Below are 15,772 nucleotides of genomic sequence, written 5' to 3' on the forward strand. Positions count from 1 at the left end.
GGGTGTAGTGGTTACTGTAGTTTAAATTTAAAAATTACCTGCCTTAAAATGACAGGGCGGGCCGTGGACTGGATACACCACAAGAGAAATAAATTTATCAGGTAAGCATAAATTGTGTTTTTTCTTGTAAGGTGTATCCAGTCCACGGATCATCCATTACTTGTGGGATACCAATACCAAAGCTAAAGTACACGGATGAAGGGAGGGACAAGGCAGGAACTTAAATGGAAGGAACCACTGCCTGTAAAACCTTTCTCCCAAATATAGCCTACGAAGCAAAAGTATCAAATTTGTAAAATTTTGAAAAAGTATGAAGCGAAGACCAAGTCGACGCTTTGCAAATCTGTTCAACAGAAGCCTCATTTTTAAAGGCCCAAGTGGAAGCCACAGCTCTAGTGGAATGAGCTGTAATCCTTTCAGGAGGCTGCTGTCCAGCAGTCTCATAGGGTAAGCGGATTAAGCTTCTTAGCCAAAAAGAAAAAGAGGTTGCCAAAGCCTTTTGACCTCTCCTCTGTCCAGAGTAGACAACAAACAAAGCAGATGTTTGACGAAAATCTTTGTAGCTTGTAAGTAAAACTTTAAAGCACAGACCAGGTCCAGATTGTGGAACACAAGGATGGAACCACAATCTCTTGATTGATATTCTTGTTAGATACCACCTTAGGTAAGAACCCAGGTTTGGTACGCAGGACTACCTTATCCGTATGAAAAATCAGATAAGGAGAATCACATTGTAAGGCAGATAGCTCAGAGACTCTACGAGCCGAGGAAATAGCTACCAAAAAAAAAAAAAAGAACTTTCCAAGATAAAAGTTTGATATCTATGGAATGAAGAGGTTCAAACGGAACTCCTTGAAGAACCTTAAGAACCAAGTTTAAGCTCCATGGTGGAGCAACAGGTTTAAACACAGGCTTGATTCAAACTAAAGCCTGACAAAATGCCTGAACGTCTGGAACATCTGCCAGACGCTAGTGCAAAAGAATAGACAGAGCAAAAATCTGTCCCTTTAAGAAACTAGCTGACAATCCTTTTTCCAAACCTTCTTGGAGAAAAGATAAAATCCTAGGAATCCTGACCTTACTCCATGAGTAAACTTTGGATTCACACCAATAAAGATATCTACGCCATACCTTATGGTAAATTTTCCTGGTGACAGGCTTTCGTGCCTGTATTAAGGTATCAATAACTGACTCGGAGAAGCCACGCTTTGATAAAATCAAGCATTCAATCTCCAGGCAGTCAGCCTCAGAGAAATTAGATTTGGATGGCTGAAAGGACCCTGAAGTAGAAGGTCCTGTCTCAGAGGCAGAGACCATGGTGGAAAGGATGACATGTCCACTAGATCTGCATACCAGGTCCTGCGTGGCCACGCAGGTGCTATCAGAATCACCGATGCTCTCTCCTGCTTGATCTTGGCAATCAGTCAAGGGAGCAGAGGAAATGGTGGAAACACATAAGCCAGGTTGAAAGACCAGGGCGCTGCTAGAGTATCTATCAGTGTCGCCTTGGGATCCCTGGACCTGGATCCGTAACACGGAAGCTTGGCGTTCTGGCGAGACGCCATGAGATCCAGTTCTGGTTTGCCCCAACGGAGAATCAGCTGTGCAAATACCTCCGGATGGAGTTCCCACTCTCCCGGATGAAAAGTCTGACGACTTAGAAAATCCGCCTCCCAGTGCTCTACACCTGGGATATGGATAGCTGATAGGTGGTAAGAGTGAATCTCTGCCCAGTGAATTATTTTTGAAACTTCTAACATCTCTAGGGAACTTCTTGTTCCCCCTCGATGGTTGATGTAAGCTACAGTCGTGATGTTGACCAACTGAAATCTGATGTACCTCAGAGTTGCTAACTGAGGCCAAACCTGAAGAGCCTTGAATATCGCTCTTAGTTCCAGAATATTTATTGGAAGGAGAGACTCCTCCTGAGTCCACGATCCCTGAGCCTTCAGGGAGTTCCAGACTGCACCCCAACCTAGAAGGCTGGCATTTGTTGTTACAATAGTCCAATCTGGCTTGCGAAGGTCATACCTTTGGACAGATGGACCCGAGATAGCCACCAGGGAAGAGGATCCCTGGTCTCTTGGTCCAGATTCAGTTGAGGGGCCAAATCTGTGTAATCCCCGCTCCACTGACTGAGCCTGCATAGTTGCAGCGGTCTGAGATGTAAGCGTACAAACGGCACTATGTCCATTGCCGCTACCATTAAGCCGATTACTTCCATACACTGAGCCACCAAAGGGCGTGGAATGGAATGAAGAACCTGACAGGAATTTAGAAGCTTTGATAACCTGGACTCCGTCAAGGTAAATTTTCATTTCTACAGAATCTATCAGAGTCCCTAGAAAGGAAACTCTTGTGAGTGGGAATAGAGAACACTTTTCCTCGTTCACTTTCCACCCATGCGACCTCAGAAATGCCAGTACTACGTCCGTATGAGACTTGGCAATTTGGAAGTTTGACGCCTGTATCAGGATGTCGTCTAAATAAGGGTCTACTGCTATGCCCCGCGGCCTTAGGACCGCCAAAAGCGACCCTAGAACCTTTGTAAAGATTCTTGGGGCTGTAGCTAATCCAAAGGGAAAAGCTACAACTGGTAATGCCTGTCTTGAAAGGCAAACCTGAGAAACCGATGATGATCTTTGTGTATCGGAATGTGAAGATAAGCATCCTTTAGATCCACTGTAGTCATATATTGACCCTCCTGGATCAGTGGTAGGATGGTACGAATAGTTTCCATCTTGAACGACGGAACTTTGAGGAATTTGTTTAAGATCTTTAGATCCAAAATCGGTCTTAAGGTTCCCTCTTTTTTGGGAACCACAAACAGATTTGAGTAAAAACCCTGTTCCTGTTCCTCCTTTGGAACTGGATGGATCACTCCCATAACTAGGAGGTCTCGTACACAGTGTAAGAATGCCTCACTCTTTATCTGGTTTGCAGATAATTGTGAAAGGTGAAATCTCCCTTTTGGGGGGGGAAGCTTTGAAGTCCAGAAGATATCCCTGGGATATAATTTCCAACGCCCAGGGATCCTGAACATCTCTTGCCCACGCCTGGGCGAAGAGTGAAAGTCTGCCCCCTACTAGATCCGTTACCTGATAGGGGGTCGTTCCTTCATGCTGTCTTAGAGGCAGCAGCAGGCTTTTTGACCTGCTTACCTTTTTTCCAGGTCTGGTTTGGTCTCCAGACCGTCTTGGATTGAGCAAAAGTTCCCTCTTGTTTATTATTAGAGGAAGTTGATGCCGCACCTGCCTTGAAGTTTCGAAAGGCACGAAAATTAGACTGTTTGGCCCTAGATTTGGACCTGTCCTGAGGAAGGGCACAACCTTTTCCTCCCGTGATATCCGCAATAATCTCCTTCAAACCAGGCCCGAATAGGGTCTGCCCCTTAAAGGGAATGTTAAGTAGCTTAGATTTTAAAGTCACGTCAGCTGACCATGATTTAAGCCATAGCGCTCTGTGCGCCTGTATAGCAAAACCAGAATTCTTAGCCGTTAGTTTATTCAAATGAACAATGGCATCAGAAATAAAATAATTGGCTAGCTTAAGTGCTCTAAGTTTGCCAAGTATGTCATCCAATGGAGTCTCTACCTGTAAAGCCTCTTCCAGAGACTCAAACCAGTACGCCGCAGCAGCAGTGACAGGGGCAATGCATGCAATGGGCTGTAGGATAAAACCTTGTTGAATAAATATTTTCTTAAGGTAACCTTCTAATTTTTTATCTATTGGCTCTTAAAAAAGCACAACTGTCCTCGACAGGGATAGTAGTACGCTTTGCTAGAGTAGAAACTGCTCCCTCCACCTTAGGGACTGTCTGCCATAAGTCCCGTGTGGTGGCGTCTATTGGAAAACATTTTTTTAAAAATAGGAGGGGAAGAGAACGGCACACCTGGTCTATCCCATTCCTTATTAATAATTTCTGTAAACCTTTTAGGTATTGGAAAAACATCAGTACACACCGGCACTGCAAAGCATTTATCCAGTCTACAAAATTTCTCTGGCACTGCAATGGTATCACAGTCATTCAGAGCAGCTAAAACCTCCCTAAGTAACACGCGGAGGTGTTCAAGCTTAAATTTAAATGTAGAAATATTAGAATCAGGTATCTTTCCTGAGTCATTAACATCACCCACTGACTGAAGCTCTCCTTCCTCAGCTTCTGCATATTGTGAGGCAGTATCAGACATGGTTCTTAAAGCGTCAGTATGCTCTGCATTTTGTCTCACCCCAGAGCTATCTCGCTAACCTCTAAGTTCAGGTAGTCTGGCTAATACCGCTGACAGTGTATTATCCATGACTGCCGCCATGTCTTGTAAAGTAAACGCTATGGGCGCCCTAGATGTACTTGGCGCCATTTGAGCGTGAGTCCCTTGGGCGGTAGTCAAAGGGTCTGACACGTGGGGAGAGTTAGTCGGCATAACTTTCCCCTCGTCAGATTCCTCTGGTGATAATTTTTTTAAAAACAGAATATGATCTTTATTGCATAAAATGAAATCAGTACATTTGGTACACATTCTAAGAGGGGGTTCCACCATGGCTTTTAAACATAATGAACAAGGAGTTTCTTCTATGTCAGACATGTTTATACAGACTAGCAATGAGACTAGCAAGCTTGGAAAACACTTTAAATCAAGTTAACAAGCAAATATAAAAAACGGTACTGTGCCTTTAAGAGAAACAAATTTTGTCAGAATTTGAAAAACAGTGAAAAAATGCAGTAAATCAAATGAAATTTCTCCAATATTGGTGTGTTCGGTCCACGGTGTCATCCATTACTTGTGGGATATTCTCCTCCCCCACAGGGAAAGGCAAGGAGAGCACACAGCAAGAGCTGTCCATATAGTCCCTCCCAGGCTCCGCCCCCCCCCAGTCATTCTCCTTGCCGCTCTGAACAAGTAGCATCTCCTCGGGGATGGTGAGGAGTTTGTGGTGTTTAGTTGTAGTTTTTTTATTCTTCTATCAAGAGTTTGTTATTTTAAAATAGTGCTGGTATGTACTATTTACTCTGAAACAGAAAGAGATGAAGAGTTCTGTTTGTGAGAGGAATATGATTTTAGCAGACAGTAACTAAAATCGATTGCTGTTTCCCACATAGGACTGTTGAGATGAGATAACTTCAGTTGGGGGAAACAGTTAGCAGGCTCTTCTGCTTAAGGTATGACTAGCCATTTTCTAACAAGACTGTGTAATGCTGGAAGGCTGTCATTTCCCCTCATGGGGACCGGTAAGCCATTTTCTTAGTCTCAAACAGAATAAAGGGCTTATTATGGGCTATAAACTGGTAGACACTTTTAGGGGCTAAATCGATTGCTTTATTTAAGTATTATATGCAGTTTGAAGTTGTATTTCACACTTTTATAACATTGGGGAACGTTTTTAGCACCAGGCACTTGTTAAGACACCTTCCCAGTCAGGAAGGGCCTTTCTCTGTAGTAGGCAGAGCCTCATTTTCGCGCCATTACTGTGCAGTTAATTTTGAGTTCAATACATGCAGCTGCATGTGTGAGGGTCTGGAATCCACTAAAAACGTTCTTAGAAGGCTTCATTTGGTATCTTATACCCCCCTGGGATTGGTGAAGTTGCAGCAAAGGCTGTGGCTGGGACTGTAAGGGGGTTAAAATTAAAAACGGCTCCGGTTTCCACATTTTAAGGGTTAACAGCTTGAAAATTGGGGTGCAATACTTTGAATGTATTAAGACACTGTGGTGAAAATTTGGTAAAGATTGGATAATTCCTTCATAGTTTTTCACATATTCAGTAATAAAGTGTGCCCTGTTTAACATTTAAAGAGACAGTAACGGTTTTGTTTTAAAACGGTTTTTGTGCTTTATTAACCAGTTTAAGCCTGTTTAACATGTCTGTACCTTCAGATAGATCATGTTCTGTATGTATGGTAGCCAATGTGGTTCCCCATTCAAATATAGTGTGATAATTGTGCCATTGCGTCCAAACAAAGTAAGGACAGAACTGTCACAAATTGTAAAGTTGCCCAGGATGATTCCTCAGATGAAGGGAGTAGACATAGTTCTACATCATCTCCTTCTGTGTCTATACCAGTTATGCCCGCGCAGGCGACCCCTAGTACTTCTAGCGCGCCAATGCTTGTTACTATGCAGTAATTGACGGCAGTAATGGATAACTCCATAGCTAATATTTTATCCAAAATGCCAGCATTTCAGAGAAAGCGCAATTGCTCTGTTTTAAACACTGTAGAGCAGGAGGGCGCTGATGATAATTTTTCTGTCATACCCTCACACCAATCTGAAGTGGCAGTGAGGGAGGGTTTGTCAGATGGGGAAATTTCTGATACAGGAAGAATTTCTCAGCAGGCAGAACCTGATGTTGTGACATTTAAATTTAAATTAGAGCATCTCCGCGCATTACTTAAGGAGGTACTATCTACTCTGGATGATTGTGACAATCTGGTCAACCCAGAAAAATTGTGCAAGATGGACAGTTCCTTGAGGTCCCGGTGCACCCTGATGCTTTTCCGATACCTAAACGGGTGGCGGACATAGTGAATAAGGAGTGGGAGAAGCCAGGCATACCTTTTGTCACTCCTCCTATATTTAAGAAATTGTTCCCTATGGTCGACCCCAGGAAGGACACATGGCAAACAGTCCCTAAGGTCGAGGGGGAGTTTTCTACTCTAGCCAAGCGCACAACCATTCCTATTGAGGACAATTGTGCTTTCAAAGATCCTATGGATAAAAAATTGGAGGGTTTGCTTAAAAAGATTTTTGTACAGCAAGGTTACCTCCTTCAACCTATTTCGTGCATTATTCCTGTCACTACAGCGGCGTGGTTCTGGTTCGAGGAACTGGAAAAGTCGCTCAGTAGGGAGACTCCGTATGAGGAAGTCATGGACAGAATTTACGCACTTAAGTTAGCTAATTCCTTTATTTTAGACGCCGCTTTGCAGTTAGCGAGGTTAGCGGCAAAAAATTCAGGGTTTACAATTGTGGCGCGCAGAGCGCTCTGGCTAAAGTCTTGGTCGGCGGATGTATCTTCCAAGGCAAAATTGCTTAATACCCCTTTCAAAGGTAAGACCCCTTTTGGGCCAGAATTGAAAGAGATTATTTCAGTCATCACTGGGGGAAAGGGCCATGCCCTCCCACAAGATAAACCTTTCAAGGCTAAGAATAAGTCCAATTTTCGTTCCTTTCGCAATTTCAGGAACGGAAAGGCTTCCAACTCGGCAGTCTCTAGACAAGAGGGTAACGCTTCCCAGACTAAACCAGCTTGGAAATCAATGCAAGGCTGGAACAAGGGTAAACAGGCCAAGAAACCTGCTGCTGCTACCAAGACAGCATGAAGAGGTAGCCCCCGATCCGGAACCGGATCTAGTAGGGGGCAGACTCTCTCTCTTTGCTCAGGCTTGGGCAAGAGATGTTCAGGATCCCTGGGCACTAGAAATAGTCTCTCAGGGTTATCTTCTAGAATTCAAGGAACTACCCCCAAGGGGAAGGTTCCACATGTCTCACTTATCTTCAAACCAAGTAAAGAGACAGGCATTCTTACATTGTGTAGAAGACCTGTTAAAGATGGGAGTTATACTCCCAGTTCCAACTGTGGAACAAGGTCAGGGGTTTTACTCAAATCTGTTTGTAGTTCCCAAAAAAAAAAAAAAAGAGGGAACTTTCAGACCAATTCTGGATTTAAAAATTCTAAACAAATTTCTCAGAGTGCCATCGTTCAAAATGGAAACTATTCGAACGATTTTACCTACAATCCAGGAGGGTCAATTTATGACTACCGTGGATCTAGAGGATGCGTATCTGCATATTCCTATCCACAAAGATCATCATCAGTTCCTAAGGTTCGCCTTTCTGGACAAACATTACCTATTGTGGCTCTCCCATTCGGACTAGCCACTGCTCCAAGGATTTTGACAAAGGTGCTCGGGTCCCTTCAAGCGGTTCTAAGACCCAGGGGCATTGCAGTGGCACCTTACTTGGACGACATCCTAATTCAAGCGTCGTCTCTTTCAAAGACAAAGGCTCACACATTGTTCTAGCCTTTCTCAGATCTCACGGGTGGTAGGTGAACATAGAAAAATGTTCCCCGTCTCCGTCAACAAGAGTCCCTTTCTTGGGAACAATAATAGATTCTTTAGAAATGAAGATTTTCCTGACAGATGTCAGAGAGTCAAAGCTTCTAAACGCTTGTCAAGTTCTTCACTCTGTTCTACGGCCTTCCATAGCTCAGTGCATGGAAGTAGTAGGGTTGATTGTTGCAGCAATGGACATAGTTCCTTTTGCGCGAATTCATCTAAGACCATTACAACTGTGCATGCTCAAACAGTGGAATGGGGACTATACAGACTTGTCTCCAGTGATTCAAGTAGATCAGAAGACCAGAGACTCACTCCGTTGGTGGCTGACTCAGGATCACCTGTCCCAGGGAATGAGCTTCCGCAGACCAGAGTGGGTCATTGTCACGACCGACGCCAGTCTATTAGGCTGGGGCGCGGTCTGGGATTCCCTGAAAGCTCAGGGTCTATGGTCTCGGGAAGAGTCTCTTCTCCCGATAAACATCCTGGAACTGAGAGCGATATTCAATGCTCTCCGGGCTTGGCCTCAATTAGCAAAGGCCAGATTCATAAGATTCCAATCAGACAACATGACGACTGTTGCTTACTTCAACCATCAGGGGGGAACAAGGAGTTCCCTGGCGATGAGAGAGGTGACCAAGATCATCAAATGGGCGGAGGATCACTCCTACCACCTGTCTGCGATCCACATCCCAGGAGTGGAAAACTGGGAGGCGGATTATCTGAGTCGTCAGACCTTTCATCCGGGGGAGTGGGAACTCCACCCGGAGGTGTTTGGAATGCCCCATAATTGGGTCAACTGGGCAGACATGGATCTGATGGCGTCTCGTCAGAACTTCAAGGTTCCTTGCTACGGGTCCAGATCCAGGGATCCCAAGGCGACTCTAGTGGATGCATTAGTGGCGCCTTGGACTTTCAACCTAGCTTATGCGTTTCCACCGTTCCTTCTCATTCCCAGGCTGGTAGCCAGGATCAAACAGGAGAAGGCCTCTGTGATTTTGATAGCTCCTGCGTGGCCACGCAGGACTTGGTATGCAGACCTGGTGAATATGTCATCGGCTCCACCATGGAAGCTACCTTTGAGACAGGATCTTCTAGTACAAGGTCCATTCGAACATCCAAATCTAGTTTCTCTCCAGCTGACTGCTTGGAAATTGAACGCTTGATTTTGTCTAAGCGTGGGTTTTCGGATTCTGTGATAGATACTCTGGTACATGCCAGAAAACCTGTGACTAGAAAGATTACCATAAAATATGGAAAAGATATATCTGTTCATGGAGTAAGATTAAAATTCCTAGGATCCTTTCCTTTCTCCAAGAAGGTTTGGATAAGGGATTATCAGCGAGTTCTCTAAAAGGACAGATTTCTGCTTTATCTGTCTTGTTACACAAACGACTGGCAGCTGTGCCAGATGTTCAAGCTTTTGTTCAGGCTTTGGTCAGGATCAAGCCTGTTTACAGACCCTTGACTCCTCCCTGGAGTCTAAATTTGGTTCTTTCAGTTCTTCAAGGGGTTCCGTTTGAACCCTTACATTCCATAGATATCAAGTTGTTATCTTGGAAAGTTCTGTTTTTGGTTGCTATTCTTCTGCTAGAAGAGTTTCTGCATTATCTGCTCTGCAGTGTAATCCGCCCTATCTGGTGTTCCATTCAGATAAGGTTGTTTTGCGTACTAAACCTGGTTTCCTTCCAAAGGTTGTTTCCAACAAGAATATTAACCAGGAAATAGTTGTGCCTTCTTTGTGTCCGAATCCAGTTTCAAAGAAGGAACGCTTGTTACACAATTTAGATGTAGTCCGTGCTTTAAAGTTCTATTTAGAAGCAACGAAGGATTTCAGACAAACGTCTTCTCTGTTTGTAGTTTATTCTGGCAAGAGGAGAGGCCAAAAAAGCTACTGCTACCTCTCTTTCCTTTTGGCTGAAAAGCATCATACGATTGGCTTACGAGACTGCCGGACGGCAGCCTCCTGAACGAATCACAGCTTACTCTACTAGGACTGTGGCTTCCACATGGGCCTTCAAGAACAAGGCTTCTGTTCATCAGATATGTAAGGCAGCGACCTGGTCTTCTCTGCACACTTTGTCCAAATTCTACAAATTTGATACTTTTGCTTCTTCTGAGGCTATTTTTGGGAGAAAGGTTTTGCAAGCCGTGGTGCCTTCTGTTTAGGTAACCTGATTTGCTCCCTCCCTTCATCCGTGTCCTAATGCTTTGGTATTGGTTCCCACAAGTAATGGATGACACCGTGGACCGGACACACCAATGTTGGAGAAAACAGAATTTATGCTTACCTGATAAATTACTTTCTCCAACGGTGTGTCCGGTCCACGGCCCGCCCTGGTTTTTTAATCAGGTTTGAAGAATTTCTTTCTCTATACACTACAGTCACCACGGCACACTATAGTTTCTCCTTTTTTTCTCCTAACCGTCGGTTGAATGACTGGGGGGGCGGAGCCTGGGAGGGACTATATGGACAGCTCTTGCTGTGTGCTCTCCTTGCCTTTCCCTGTGGGGTAGGAGAATATCCCACAAGTAATGGATGACACCGTGGACCGGACACACCGTTGGAGAAAGTAATTTATCAGGTAAGCATAAATTCTGTTTTTTACAGTGTATGTAATAGGCTAGCAGAGCATTGCATCCACTTGCAAATGGATGATTAACCCCTTAGTTCAAAAAACGGATCCAAAAAACGAAATAGACGGGGTTTTTTGGGGGGGTTTTTTGGGGTTTTTTACAGTCACAACCAACTGCCACAGCAAGCTGTGGTCCTACCTTCCCCAATAAACGACTTTGGAAAGCCTTTGAGCCCTTTAGAGATGTCCTATAGCATACAGGGGACTCCTGAGGGAAGCTGGATGTCACAGTTTGTAATTTTAACTGCACCAACTGTAACTTTTATACTATAACAGTGGAAAGCCTCAGTAAAACTGTTTCTAGTCAAAATTTAAGCCAGCCATGTGGAAAAAAACTAGGCCCCAATAAAGTTTTATCACCAATGCATATATAAAAACAATTAAACATGCCAGCAAACGTTTATATTGCAATATCATAAGGGTATTACCCCTGGGAGTAAGCATGATACCAGTCGTTATTAAATCACTGTATTCAGGCTTAATTTACATTAATCCGGTATCAGCAGCATTTTCTAGTGTTTTCCATCTCTAGAAAAAAATATAACTGCACATACCTGATAGCAGAATAAACTGCACGCCATTCTCTCGCTGAAGTTACCTCATCTGTGTAATCCCCTCAGACATATGTGAGAATAGCAATGGATCTTAGTTACAACCTGCTAAGATCATAGAAACCTCAGGCAGATTCTTCTTCTATTTACTGCCTGAGATAAAATAGCACAACTCCGGTACTATTTAAAAATAACAAACTTTTGATTGAAGAAAATAAACTAACTATATTTAACCACTCTCTCCTACAACATCCTAGCTTGTTGAGAGTTGCAAGAGAATGACTGGGTATGACAGTTAGGGGAGGAGCTATATTACAGCTCTGCTGTGGGTGTCCTCTTGCAACTTCCTGTTGGGAATGAGAATATCCCACAAGTAATGGATGATCCGTGGACTGGATACACCTTACAAGAGAAAAGGCTAGTTCCACATCTGAGTTTTGCAACTAGCGATGTTGATTAGATTAGCTGCTTTTTCGAATCAGGGCCAGCAGCGCTCTGCGAGTGGTATTTCTAATGTGTGTTTAACTCCTTTGCAGGGGTGGGGGGGTATGCAGTAAACACACAGAAGTCTAGGGTCGATAGTTTTAAAATGACAGGCTCTGACAGATTATAGCATGTATTTATTTAGATTTTTACTATAATGGCCCTTTAAGCTTGTTTCATATTTGCGTTCACAAAAATATTTCCAAAACATAACTTTTTTTTAATTTTATTTTTATTTTTTATTTTAGTAGTTTTCATATGTGATGTCAACAGTTATGTCCCTGATGCCACCTTTGATGTGTAATGATATTGATACAGGTGATATCATAAGCGCTATAAAAAAGCAATGAAAGGGACATAAAAGGGTAAAAAGAAAATGTGTTCCATCAGTTATGATTTCACTGTTGGTTGCATATAACTATGTGTTTAACATAGTTAACATAAGCCCCAGAGCAGCAATGCTGGTGCAAATTAAAATGAAATGTGTAAAAAGAAAATGGTCTAATGTGTTATAGCATTGTGTTATTGCACTGTTACTTGCATATAATTGTGTTTTAACCCTATAAAAAAAACTGCCTGACTCAATGAAAAAAATGTAGATGTGGCATCCTTTTTCTGTCTGCTTTCTACGTTTGCCTTTGACCGTATCCATGTTGCTGGCTTTCTACCCATTTTGTATCTGCTCTTTATTCACAGCTCCAGTTTCCCTTGCAGGAGTTCATTTTGTCTATGGGCTTATTTCTGTTTCTGGCTTTGGAGCAGATTGTTCAGAGCTACAAGGATTCATCCAGTTCCTCTGAGGACACGCATGCTCTACTGGGATCTTCTAAGGATGGACATGTTGGCCCAAGTTTCTCTCACTCGTCTCAGTGGCGTCAAGATTCACCTCATATCCATGTTGACATAAACTCTCATTCTGCAATGCGGTGTATGATTCTGGTTCTCTCCCTCTCGCTACATGCAGTTCTAGAGGGCTTGAAGGTAGGGCAACAGCAGGAGAGCAGCAAGGTCCTTGAGATGTGCTTTGCGCTTCTTCTTCACAAGTGCATTCTCTCCTTTAGCATGACCCTAAAACTTGGTCAAGGTCACCTTAAGCCACGGGCAGTGCTTTGCTGCCTCCTATTCTTCTCCTTCATGTTACCCCTTGGCATTGGGTTAGGACTGGTTCAAACCGCTATTGTTGATCCTGTGTACCAGCTTGCTCACAGTGTTATTTCAGGAATGGTTACAGGAACATTTGTTTATATCACATTCATGGAGATTCTACCACATGACCTTGGCTCTTCTAAACAGAGGATTCCTAAGGTTATTGTCCAGCTCTGCGGCTTCTCTGTAATTACTGGCATCCTCTTCATGAAGATGTAGTCTTGATGGATTACACAACTGTTTTACCTACCTTTTTGACTGAAAAAAATTTGAACAGTAAGCCAAGCACACAGGCACAACTATAGTACCTTACAGACCAAAATCTGGGAGTACAACTCGCAATCCTCTGCTGCCAAACGCAGCTACTGAGCATGTCTTTACCTATGTTTTTAAACCGGTTTATGTCCGCAAAAAAAGTACTTATGAAATTCGGCATACAAATAGATTTTATTGTTTAATGACCATTAGTGCAGCACTTTTTGCTGGGGGTTTGGCTAATCATCTTCAATTTTAAGAAATAGGTATAATTTCACATTATTTAACCAATTTTGAAATTTGTTTACTAAACCCAAAGTTACAAGCACCTGGAAAAAAGGTGGTGTTAAAGTTAAAATTGATTGAAATTTTCCTGGTTCAGAATATTCAGTATTTAAAAAACATGCTAATTTACTTCTGTTATCAAAAGTACTTTTGTTTTTTTGGCATCCTTTTTTGAAGGATTAGGAGAGTTCATGTTTATTAACCATTCCACAGTTTCCATAACCAACACAGTTATATTAATATACTTTTTACCTCTGTGATTACCTTGGATCTATGCAGACTGCCCCCTTATTTCAGTTTTTGACAGACTTGCATGTTGCTGACTCCTAGATAACTCCATGAGAGTGAGCACAATGTTATCTATATGGCACACTAGCACTGTCTAGCTAGAAAAAACTGTGGAAATGTACTGTGATAAGAGGTGGCCTTCAAGGGCTTAGAAATCAGCAAAGAATACCAAGAGAACAAAACAATTTTGATGATAAAAGTAAATTGGAAAGTTGTTTAACCTCTTCACTACTGGTACTTTCAGAGAAAAACGTGCCCAAAATACCCGAGAATTTTGCGTATTTTTGCTATCACTCCTTTTAAACAGAAATAGAGCCTTGTTTCTTTTTCTATTTACCTGTCAGAACTATATATAAGTAGACAACCCAAGGTATTGATCTAGGAGCATTTTGGTATATTTAATGCCACCATTTCACCGTCAAATGCTATCAAATAAAAAAAAAAAAAAAAAAATTCACAAACTTTGGGTTTCTCACTGAAATTAAATACATACCACTTGTGCAATCATGGCACAAATGGTTGTAAAATCTTAGTTGGGATCCCTTTTGTTCAGAAATAGCAGACATATTTGGCTTTGCCATTGCTTTTTGGTAATTAGAAGTCTGCTTCTATTATTCCCAGAAGCGAAGGGGATAATTAGGCATCTACCCTCATATGGAACCGGAGCACCAATCGCGCTCTGGTTACATATGGTGGCAGATGCCTGGAGCTCAGACATATATATATATGTAAGCCATGCTGTTTGATAGCCAAAGTACCTCATGATGTGTATAAATACGTCTATTTGGGTGAAGGGGTTAAAATTGCATGCTCTATCTGAATCATGAAAGTTTCATCACACCTAATACACTTAGAGGAGTTTAGTTTAGTTGTTGAAGTTTTTGTCTGTACAAGTGCTAATGCAAACAAACCATTGTAAAGAAACTGCTGCTCATTCTTAGAGGTCTTTATGTGCACACTTTCTAAGGCACCAGCTGTTGCATGTTCACAGCTTATTTATGTATGTTAGTCTATGATTGGCTGGTGGCTCTCACATGATACAGGGTACAGGTAAAGCAAAGGTAACTTTGAACTTAGTGTTATTGCATTGTCTTTTTAATATGCATTTGTTAATTTGCAATGCTACTGTATTTGTATATGATCTCAACAAACTTAAGGAACAGTAAAGTCAAAATTAAACTTTAATGGAGTGGATGGAGCATAACATTTTAAACAACTTCCCAATTTACTTTTGTTATCAATTTTGCTTTTTCTTGATATCCTTTGTTAAATAGTAATCCTAGGAGAGCTTAGGAGAGTGCACGTGTCTAGCCATCTGGCAGCAGAGTTTCCAACAATGTTTATAGCAATATTATACGTAGTTGCACAAACTGCTGCCATAGACTGCTGAAGACTTGTGCATGTTCCTGTGCTCCTATCAACCTACCTAGCTTTACTCTTCAACAATGAATAACAAGAGGAGAGAAAAAAATTTGATAATAAAAGGATATTGGTAAGTTGTTTTAAATTGCATGCTATATCGGAACCCTGACTGTTTGATTGTGACTTAACTGTCTATTTTAAAGAGAGATAAAGTACAAAACGAAAATGCTCCGTGTTGTAGCATTTTCTTATTGCACCATCGTTTGCATATTACAATGTGTTTAAATCCTGCAAAAAATAGTTAAAGTCCACCTCAACAGCAATCTACTACTGGGACCTAGCTGAACACATCCATTGAGCCAATGAAAAATATGTGTATACACCAATACCAGCTAAATCCCAGTAGTACCTGAGGATACCAAAAGCACAAATAGAAGTCAATTGAAAAGTCTCTTAAAATGACCAGTGCATTTGTGGGGTCCCTCAGCCCAGCCAATTTATTACCCTACTATGTGTCCTATATAAACAATATAAATTAAGATAGATATATATAAATATCACCCACCTGATACTATAAACACTTCTTCATGAACTAAATACAGGATGTATATTGCACCTTCTCATACCCTTACATCCTGATAACAGTGTGGGCCTGGGGCTGAATCCCCTCTTGCGCTGCTCAGAAGGGCATGCCTGATATGAAGCCTGCA

At 42.2% G+C, this 15,772-nt stretch overlaps 1 protein-coding gene across 1 annotated transcript in view; it reads left to right on the forward strand.

Annotated features, from left to right (window-relative positions):
* Positions 1 to 15,288, forward strand: part of SLC39A1 (solute carrier family 39 member 1) — a 133,135-nt gene extending 117,847 nt beyond the window's left edge. The window contains exon 4 of the mRNA XM_053704087.1: positions 12,423 to 15,288. Within this exon, the coding sequence (XP_053560062.1) occupies positions 12,423 to 13,091 (669 nt within the window). The 3' untranslated portion in view covers positions 13,092 to 15,288. The remainder of the gene's footprint in view (positions 1 to 12,422) is intronic.
* The last annotated feature ends 484 nt before the right edge of the window (positions 15,289 to 15,772 follow it).

The sequence above is a fragment of the Bombina bombina genome, chromosome 1 (assembly GCF_027579735.1).
Source record: "Bombina bombina isolate aBomBom1 chromosome 1, aBomBom1.pri, whole genome shotgun sequence".
NCBI lineage: Eukaryota > Metazoa > Chordata > Amphibia > Anura > Bombinatoridae > Bombina > Bombina bombina.